Source organism: Cryptomeria japonica, chromosome 3 (assembly GCF_030272615.1).
Source record: "Cryptomeria japonica chromosome 3, Sugi_1.0, whole genome shotgun sequence".
NCBI classification, from domain to species: Eukaryota; Viridiplantae; Streptophyta; class Pinopsida; order Cupressales; family Cupressaceae; genus Cryptomeria; species Cryptomeria japonica.
The window spans coordinates 58,532,080-58,542,184 of NC_081407.1; the positions used below are offsets into that span (position 1 = coordinate 58,532,080).

Sequence of the window (10,105 nt, forward strand, 5' to 3'; positions counted from 1 at the left end):
CTTTAATGCTATTTTTATGAGACTAGCAATGCATGAATCTTGATTCAGTTTTTCAAGTTTTTGTATATGTAAAACATTTTGATACAAACTTTTCTATATATATATATATATTGCTTTTCAATTTGGCATTGTTGTCAAAGGGGGAGTAGAAATATGTATGTGTGTTGTGAAAATTTTGTATGGTGTATGTAGTAAGGGAAAGTATATGTATATGTGTATAATTATTTTTGTAAGCACACTTAGTGGTATTACTGTAAAATTTTCTAAGTGTTGCCATCAATGCCAAAGGGGGAGATTGTTGGCTTGATCATGATTGTAATGATTAACTTTATCATATGTTGTCATTGATGAAACACATTCACACACATATGTTCATATTGTCTACTGGTGTGACTTCAAAGTTGTTTATTCTACAACTGGTATACTAGAGGTTTATATATAACCGGTACATGGTGAAAACCGGTATATGCATGGAGACAACCAGTGATTATACTTAACTCGGCATCAACATGAAGATCCAGTGGAGATTACCAAAGGAGCATCAAAGGATAAATGGTTTATATGTTTAACTCCAACCGGTATTGATTGTTCCAACCGATATTCATTGATTATGTGATGAGTTATCACTAGTCGTGATGAGTTATCCTTACCGACAAGTTTTGGCTGTATTTTTGTGATGCGTTATGATTGTTTGACTAGATACATTGCATCTAGGTAATTGTGATATGATTTCTAGAGGCCGACGTGAAATCTAAATGTCTATATATTGACATCACAATGAATTATTTTGTATGAGCGAAGGAGATATGTTATGTACGAAGGCAGAAGTATTAAGTTGCATAGTATGATGGTAAAGAAGTGTTGAGTGCAAAGAAGAGGATCTATCCAAGCAAGTTGTGCTAGTACTAGATCACACTTCCTGTTGTTTTCTAATCATTGCAACAGTCAAATCCCCTAACCAGGCAAGCTCTAACAAGCTTCAATGTACAAATCCTCTAACCAAGTGATCCATTAGTTTAGATTCAGAAATCCTCCACCGAGGTTACTCCTAACAGGGTATTACCTTTTATAGGGTATAGCTTTTAACTAAGATTTGGGATCTTTAATAGGATTCGCTCCTAGCAGAGCACTTTGTAGACCTTAACCGGTCAGTTATCTATTACTGTAGATAGTTAACTTGTGAGTCCCATCTCATCGTGGTTTTTACCTATTTGGGTTTTCTACGTATAAACACTTGTGTTATGGTGGATGTTATACTTATTGTGGATGTTGTTATATCATTTTGGATTGCATGCATATTGCTTAACAAACTTGTTAAGTATTTCTACCAGACAGTGTTTAAAGTAGTTTTGTTTTTGGTGTCACTAATTCACCCCCCCCCCCCCCTCTCAGTGCTTTACAAGTCCATCAAAATGACTCCTGCACCATTGTCTCCTTTTGCTCTTCTTCTAAAACTGTACAAGATAGAGAAAACAGTATACATGATGGAGGAAAACTTATGTGCAAAGCAATAAACTTCCACATTTCTACAAGGTGCAAGTCTTGTCCATAGACATTCCAATTGAACAAAAGCAACCTACAACCAAATGTGTAGCACTAGGTAGGAACTACGCTACCCTGCAACCCTTGTTAAATAGGGTAAGTTCCAAAATTGTTAAGAAGTGTTGACTACTTATATTTTTATTCTTCTTATTGGACCCCTTTCAATATAACATGTGATAAGATATAAATTCTTTAGAGAATTTTTTTTTAGTTTAATTTGAAATTGCGGATTCAATTGAGTTGCATGAAATATTTTTTTTCTTTCCCAAGATAAGGGTGGAATGGGATGAATTGATGTAAATAAAAAATATTGTTCTCTATATTAAATGAGTTTTCTAAGCCATTAAATAGTCTAGCTCTATAAATTTATTCATAGGAACAACATCTATATAAAATGAGTTTTCTACACCATTGAATAGTCTAGGTCTATAAATTTATTCGTAGGAACAACATATATGTTAGCTCTTCTTAAGGAAGTACTTAAATCACATTAGATATATTTCCCTTCTCAATATTAGTATTCTTAAAGATACAAGGATTTTTTAATTTTTTCTTTGTATATAGTATTTAAAAGGAATTTGAGATTATAAATCCTTTCCTAGTGTGGGTTAGACATATGTTTTTTAGTAACAACCAACATTTTTAGTAGTCAAGTATCATTGGATTCTCTACTTTTAACTTGTTTAACTTTAAATATTAAAAATTTAATATTATTTTACAAACAGATCTACATTATTAAAGATTTAGTTTATTTTTCAAATCGGATCTTTTAGTCTTCTCTTTAACAAAAAAAATAAACTAATTGTGAATTATTTTTTATTTATTTTGTACATTTAAGAGCTAAATAATCTATTATGTTTTGTTAAATAAGATTTCTCTTCAACCTCCAATATCTTGGTGGAATGATCAATTTTGGAATAATGACATTTCTTTCAGTATTTACACTCTTACCCTTATTTATAAAGTTTCATGATTTTTTTCATGGCTCTTAACAACATAAAAAAATAAGGGGTGGGGAAGTCATGACGCACAAGTTATAGGTGGTATAAGTCTATGAGACTACTATGTTCGAATATTATATTAGAACTTATATATTAATTTATAGATTAGAATAGATAAATTAGGTTGTTAGTTTTTGGAAAGTTATTCTTATGGGCAATTTGTATAGGAAAACTAATGGCTATATATGCCAAAGTACTATAATATAAAATATTCCTAGTATCAAATGATCATTATTATTATATCATATATTTTGTGTTATTTTGTTATACAATAATGATATAATTTTTAAATCCAATTTTCTCACTATTTTAATATAGTATCAAAGCATTCATGATGTTAGACATATGAGGAAGAAATGAAGAGTTTGCTAGAAAGTTAGTTATTTGTATTAATTTTTATTTTTAAATGATATTATTTACATTAGGCTAACATAGTTGCATTGAAACTATTATATCTTTTTTGTTTCTTAACAAAATTGCAAAATTTAAAATATTTTGAAAAGAGAAGAAAAAGTAGAATAAAACCTAGAATCGGATTGAAAAAATTAGAAAAAGTTATTAGTGTACAAGAATTTTAAAAGAGAAGTTCAATATGGATTTGTTATAGGAGAAGAAGAGACGTTGAAGGATGAGTTAAAGGCATTGAATGTCAATAAGAACTGATAGAATAAAAAGGTATTGAATATAGTCCAAATCACAGTAGCAATTATTTATTGATCTCCTTGGATAATAATTATTATACCTTATTTTAATTATTGTAAAAAAAATTATTATTGTTATATCACTAATTTTCTAGTAGAGGTTACTATCCCATTAATATGTTGTTTATTTCTGGAGATATGACAACATGATATGCCAATGAAGCTCGTTTTTTATTAAAAGAGAAGTTTCACCATTAGCATGGTCATATGAAAAAAAATGTTTTGATCAATATAAATATCATATTTGGATTAAGGTAGCTCTTTATTTTGATAGTGTATTATTTTATTTGGTTGAGTATTATTTGTAGTGTACTATTTTGACAACTTTCCTTCTTATTAAGTTTGAATGATTTTCCAAAGTATAACTAAACGAGAAGATTTATCACAAAAGATTATAGAGAAAAAATAACATTTGATAGTGAGAAGTGGTGAAATCCATCCTTGGAATTGTTATCTTTCACATGGTGAAAATATTAATCTATTTTTATACAAAAGGCATAAGATATACAATAAAACATGATGTGTAGCGTATCTGGTGTATGACCTTTTTATATGGAGGATTTGAAAGGTTCACAACTTCAAATAGATTATATTTTTGGAGCTTTGATTTAAAGGGTATAGTTCTTTTAAAAATGAGTTTATTTTTTCAAACTCATATTGGATGTAATATTGTCAAAACTAACACCTTATTAATGTACATGGGAACATATGTGTACATGCATTATAGACGTCAAAAATTCTAATGTTGGGTATTTAGTGAATAAGATTTAAAGGTTGAATTGGAGGTTGTGGGCATTTGGAGGATGGAGGTATTTTATCATCCAAGATAGCTTCTCACTGAGTGATGATTCATTACATGAGAAGCATCTTTTCTATATGTGTCCCTTCAATGAGGAAGGGGGTGTGTGGCTTCTTGTGGGAGAATTTAATGTATTCAAATTTGGTTGAGGTTCATTTATATAATGGATGAGGGATAGATTGCATAGAACTAGAGGAGGTATATTTGCACACTTAGAGGAGATGTGGACTCTCAGATGAGAGTTATTATCTCATGTGCAACACTGGAGGAAGGATATTGACACACTAAGATGAGATGTGAACTTTTGAAGGAAATTTGCTATCTCATTATACAAGGAGGATGGGCCATACTTTATGTTTATCTCATTTTGTATAGGTGTTTTGCAAGTTTTACAATCAAGAGAACCACTGGTGGAGTTAGTTTAGTTTTTCCTAGGTGAGCTAAGAAGATTGGTGAAGGTGCTTCATCAAAGTCTCCAGAAAGGCTACATTAAACTGTTGCAATGCTCCATTCTTTGTTTAGATTAATGTAGTAAGTGAGGGGAATGCTAAAATATTACATTGATTGGTTTAGTTCATAGATTAGAATAAATAAATTAGGTTGTTATTTTCTCAGAAATTATTCTCATAAATAGTTTGCACAAGAAAACTAATGGCTATTTATGCAAATGAAATCTAATGTAATATTATCTTGGTGAATCCAAAGAGAATTATTATTATAGCATATATTTTATATTACTCTACTCTGTAATAATAGCATGATTTTTTAAACCCAATTTTCTCACCATTTTAATATATTAATGATAATTCATGTGGAGTTTAAATTATTTTCTTGCACTTAGCATTTTAGGTTCAATAGTGTTTGGTAAATTTGAATCAGAGCTAGTATTTTCGCTACCCTTGGTGCCTAATATACCAAGGGTTGCTAGTGGGAAAGAAATTAACCCATATTAGCCTTGCTCACTATAAATACCCTACATAATGTAAGCTAAAGAGTCTTCAACATATTTGTGGATTTTCCCTTTCACTCAAGATGCTTAAGATTCGATCCATTACGTTTTCTCTCATTATCATCTAGATATTTTTTCTTACAAAATTGATCTTTATTGAAATCTAAATAGCTCAATGACCTAATTATACTACTAGACTTGTTACCTCAAATATTCTACTTCATCTAGAAATTGCTCTTAGAAGAGTGATCCTTTTTAAAATATAGATAACTGAATGACTAGATTATATTACTAAACGTGTAACCTCAAAGATTCTACTTTAATTTATTTATGAAAAGATAGAAAATTAATTAGCCATATAATAATAATTTTTATTATTATTATTATACTCTTTTATCTTTTTATAACATTATATTTTTTTCATTAGTTTGCAACAAATACTTTCAATATCTTCTAGCTTTGCTCATTCATTAGATTGAACAACTCACACTATGAATAGAATCCCTTTTAAGGGTAATATCTTGACTTCTCTACCTATTATGACTCAATAGTGGGTCCACTCTCATAGTCATAGCCACTTTTCATCACTATCTACGTAATGGAGAAGTTGATCTATTGCTCTATATTCCTCTACATGGAAAATATTCCAAGAGTATTCACACTAGATAAGAGATTTCTGTGATGAATCTCCCTCTAGGTTAGATTATATTTGTCTCCTTTTCATTTTAAGAGCCATAAGATAGATGATATAGCCTCTATCATTTTCCTAATTAGATTCTCACTACTCTATTGGCCCTCACTCTAATAATCTGTGTTACATGACTAAAGAATTATTTAACAAGCATCTCCTAGATCATTGTTGAAATCATAAGTGAGCATTATGGATACATTATCAAGTAAACACTACGAAAAATATCAGTAAGGAATTATGCGTACATTATCATCATCATCAAATGCATTGTATGTCTTCAATCGTATACACTAACATAGAAGATTAGCTTGAATCTCAACTTTTAAATAAATTTAACTCTGATTGTTTTTTATTTGGTCCTTTATCATTAATCAACTTTCTTAATCTATCGTAACATTATTTAGCTTGAACAGATATTCTAGTTTATGAATAGATTAAAAGTTGATCTCGAATAATAAGTCAACTCAGTTCTTCAATTAGGGTAAAAAACATTAACCTGAGAACTGTGCTGCTTATATGTGGTTGATATAATCACTGTTGATAGCCGTCTGATTTTCTAGAGTTGGGGATATATGGATACAATTGTAACTGACAGAAAAACCAGACAAAATCAGCTGGGCAATGAAATTAACCATTCATTCACCCATTTCTCTCTAAAACCGCCACATGGCAAACAATCACCCGGATTTCATCTTTTGGAACATTCAGGCTTTCACATCCTGTCAATTCTTTCATTATCAATGACATGGCTTCTCAGGCAATCATCGACCCACTACCACCAAACATGAAACTATTTTATTTAAAAGCGGATCATTATATATATAACCTATTAGAAATGTATGTTCAAAGATGAGAATAGTAGTGGAAGATCCAAGTAAAGCAAGCATATTTCTCTAGTTTACTCCAATAAGGGCTTAATCCTCTTTCTGTAAGGTGGCATGACTACACTTGAACTCTAAGGCAAGAAGCTTTTTTACATTGTGAGTCTATCAAACTTTATTGCTAGTTGAAACCCAACTGGTTTTTCCTGCTATTTACATGTAATTTTTCTGCTTTTCTGTAAACTGTTAGTTCCTAAGTCATTTGGGATTTCTCTGCACTAGCTACCAAAGTAATACCAATGAGTTTTAGATACAGACTTCCATAGGAATGAAGGTTTAAATACTTCAAACTTTCGTACATTTGAATCTATCAAACCTTATTGCTAGTTGAGACCCAACTGATTTTTCTTATTATTATATGTATTTTTTCTTCTTTTCTATATACTGTTAGTCCCTAAGTACTTTGGGATTTCTTGCACCTGCCAATATATTTCTATATACTGTTAGTCGCTAAGTCCTTTGGGATTTCTTGCACCTGCCAATATATTTCATTGAAAAAAAAGAAAGAAAGAAAGAAAGAAGAAAGAAGAAGAAGAAAAGAAAAAGAAGCTTCCTTTTGGGGAGATCTCCTAGCCATCTAGTTCACAACAAATCTTTAGAGAAGAACTCCTTCCTTAGCTATGTGCAAACTCTTGTTTCATAACAAGTTCAATGGTAGTGTATGAATCCTTAGCCTAACCAGATCTTTTAGGAAAAAGAGGGACTACAAAAATTCTTGTTAGTTTTTGAACAATGGCTAAGGAAAGCTCCATTGAACCAAAGAGAAGATCTCCCAAACGTGGGCATAGTTCAATTGTCAACAATTCCACTGACAACACTATGAACAGTTTCACGCCATCTGACATTGTTTCACCAGAGGCGGATCCTGGATTTTGGGGCAAAAGATTGGGAAGAAACAGAAAAAGATTTGTAGGAGTTCGACAGAGGCCATCAGGGAGATGGGTTGCAGAGATAAAAGACACCATACAAAAGATCAGGCTATGGCTGGGCACCTTCGACACAGCAGAGGATGCAGCCCGGGCCTATGATGAAGCAGCCTGCCTTCTGAGAGGCACAAATACAAGAACCAATTTTTGGCCCTCTCCATCCCCTCAAACCCTTGGGACCTCTGCCTTGCCATCCAGAACAGCCCGCCGCCTCCTGCTCAGGCTCAAGGATGCAAATGCAAGAAACAATACTGCCACCATGATTGCTAATCACAATTCTTCAGATGAGAATAACATTTCTACTGAGTCTGTGCAGGCAAGTGTCAAGGTTGAAGGTGAATGCATCAGCTCTGATGAGGAAGATGCACAAGGATCCAGCCAAGTGGTCAGCTCAACTTCAGAAATGCTCAATAATGATGAAGATAAAAGTGACCTTTTGGGTTGCAGCCCACCCAAAAACCCTACTCCCCATGAGTTTGAAATCAATGGGGGTTTTTCAGTCACTGGTGCAAATGATGGGGTTCCAGAGATGGTACAGAAAAAGCAGAGTTCAGCTGAAGAGGAATGTTGTAATGAAGGCAATATGGGTTTTACTGCTCTGCTTATGGAGGCAGCTGACAGTTCTATTACATGTGTTGAAGGTACAAATATGAAGGGCTTTACAAATGGTATACAAAATGGCTTCAATATAGAGAATGGTGATGAATTAGCAAGTGGGTACTCTCCATTTACCATGGGTGCAGAAATTACAGACCCAGCCCATATCAAGGTGGCTGACATTTTCAGGGAAGAAGTAGAAGAGTCATTTGACTGTGTAGGGTCTTTTCAGACTATGGTTGGAGAGCATAATTCAACCTCTCTCTTAAGGGAGGCCATGAAGAGAAGGATGTATGAAAGAAAAATCTCTGCTTCTCTGTATGCCATGAATGGGATTTCTGACTACTTTCAATATACCAGTGAGTTTGCAGCATCCCCAAATCTAGAGGAGAGTTTTAGATTTAGAGGTGCTGATGAGATTTATAGCAGGTCATCTGAGACGGTGAGTCCTCAACAAAATGAATCCTCATCCTCTCACTATTCTGCTAATGATTCAGCAGAAGGAGAAGATAGTTTGGAGATGCTGTGGGATTCATGGGACCTGGCTCCCATTTGAATTGCTGAATACTTTAGCTGACAATTAATTTTATAATTGATATTCAAATATATGATTAGAATGAATAGAGACGTGTTATTAGGAAAAAATTATGGAGGGGACCAAGCTGTGTTAGCTCAAGCAAAGCGCAAATAACTGACCATATACCATGGCTTCATCACCCTTATGTTTAATTCAACTTTTAAGTTTGAAGAACCATTTTTTAAATCTAAAATTAAATCAGTTTATTGTATGTAAATTTCATTATATTAATTTCTTTCAGGCTCTTTTACCATTTTTTTTTCAATTTTTACTAGCAATCAATATAATTATTTAAATTCTAATAGTAAAACGATAAATTAACTTTAGTAACTGCTGTCGCATAAATTGCTCAGAAATTGTATGTTCTAGAGATTCAAAATAAAAATAAAAAATAACATTTAATAAACAAAAAACATGTCTATTTGCAGGTTATCAATCAGTTTCTGATTGGGATGCAATACTATTAATTAATGCGAGGAGCCGCATAGCTCAACAAAAATGACCGATTTCACACCGGCCCACAACCCGTTATTTCCAACTTGGCACTCAAAAATAGTCCAATCAGAGGAACATCTTGAGAAAAAAGATTTTTCACCTTATAATTGAATAAATAATACTTCCATAAAATCTACACAAGTTAAATATAAAATCACTATACAATTCAATACTGTAAATTAATTAAAAGTTTTTTATTTATGGTGAAAAATGCTATTCCAAATGTTTTGAGTTAATTCATCGATCTTGATTAGATGAATGTCTTAGAATTTATAAAATGATTGTGTTTTATTCTAGTTCAGATCTACACTTGTGGAATTAAACAGTGCATCAAATTGGACAGATAATTATCATATATTTAACTCAGCTCATGATACATGTGTTTGAAGTAGGGAGCTATCTACGAACACCACTTGTGAACTTGCTACTTGTGAAGGTCATGTTCCACTTAGTAAATCCCATGGCTAGACCAATTCAATAACTTTGGGACAATGACTAACAATAACTCAAACGTATGTAGTATACCTAGGAAAATGGTGTAAATATTTAATGCTCCATTATTCTTCTATAATTATCTCATGGGAGTGCTCTATTAATTATTCCAAGGTTATCCTTACATAATTTCATCAATTAAATGTTCAATTTTTATGGTGACAAATGTTGTTACAAATGTTTTGAGTTAATTCATCAATAAATCAAAAATTAATCTATCTTGATTAGATGGATGTCTTAGAGTTTTCAAAATGATTATGTTTTGTTCTAGTTCAAATCTACAATTGTAGAGTTGATTTGTCATGTGGAATAAAATTTAGGTGTATGGAATTGGACAAACAATTGTAATATATCCACCTCAGGTCATGATAGATGTGTTTGAAGTGGTAGTTATCTACTAATACCACTTGGGTACTTGCTAAGTGAAGGTCATGTTCCACTTAGTAAAGCCTCT

The 10,105-nt window shown here is 32.2% G+C and overlaps 1 protein-coding gene across 1 annotated transcript; it reads left to right on the forward strand.

Moving 5' to 3' along the window:
• The first annotated feature begins 7,296 nt into the window (after positions 1 to 7,296).
• Positions 7,297 to 8,643, forward strand: LOC131033531 (uncharacterized). The gene has a single exon (XM_057964764.1). It carries the CDS (start codon positions 7,297 to 7,299, stop codon positions 8,641 to 8,643), a length of 1,347 nt encoding a protein of 448 aa, XP_057820747.1.
• The last annotated feature ends 1,462 nt before the right edge of the window (positions 8,644 to 10,105 follow it).

Excerpts from the sequence above, each read along its gene's own strand:
- LOC131033531 (XM_057964764.1), top strand. The coding sequence starts at position 7,297 with ATGGCTAAGGAAAGCTCCATTGAACCAAAGAGAAGATCTCCCAAACGT.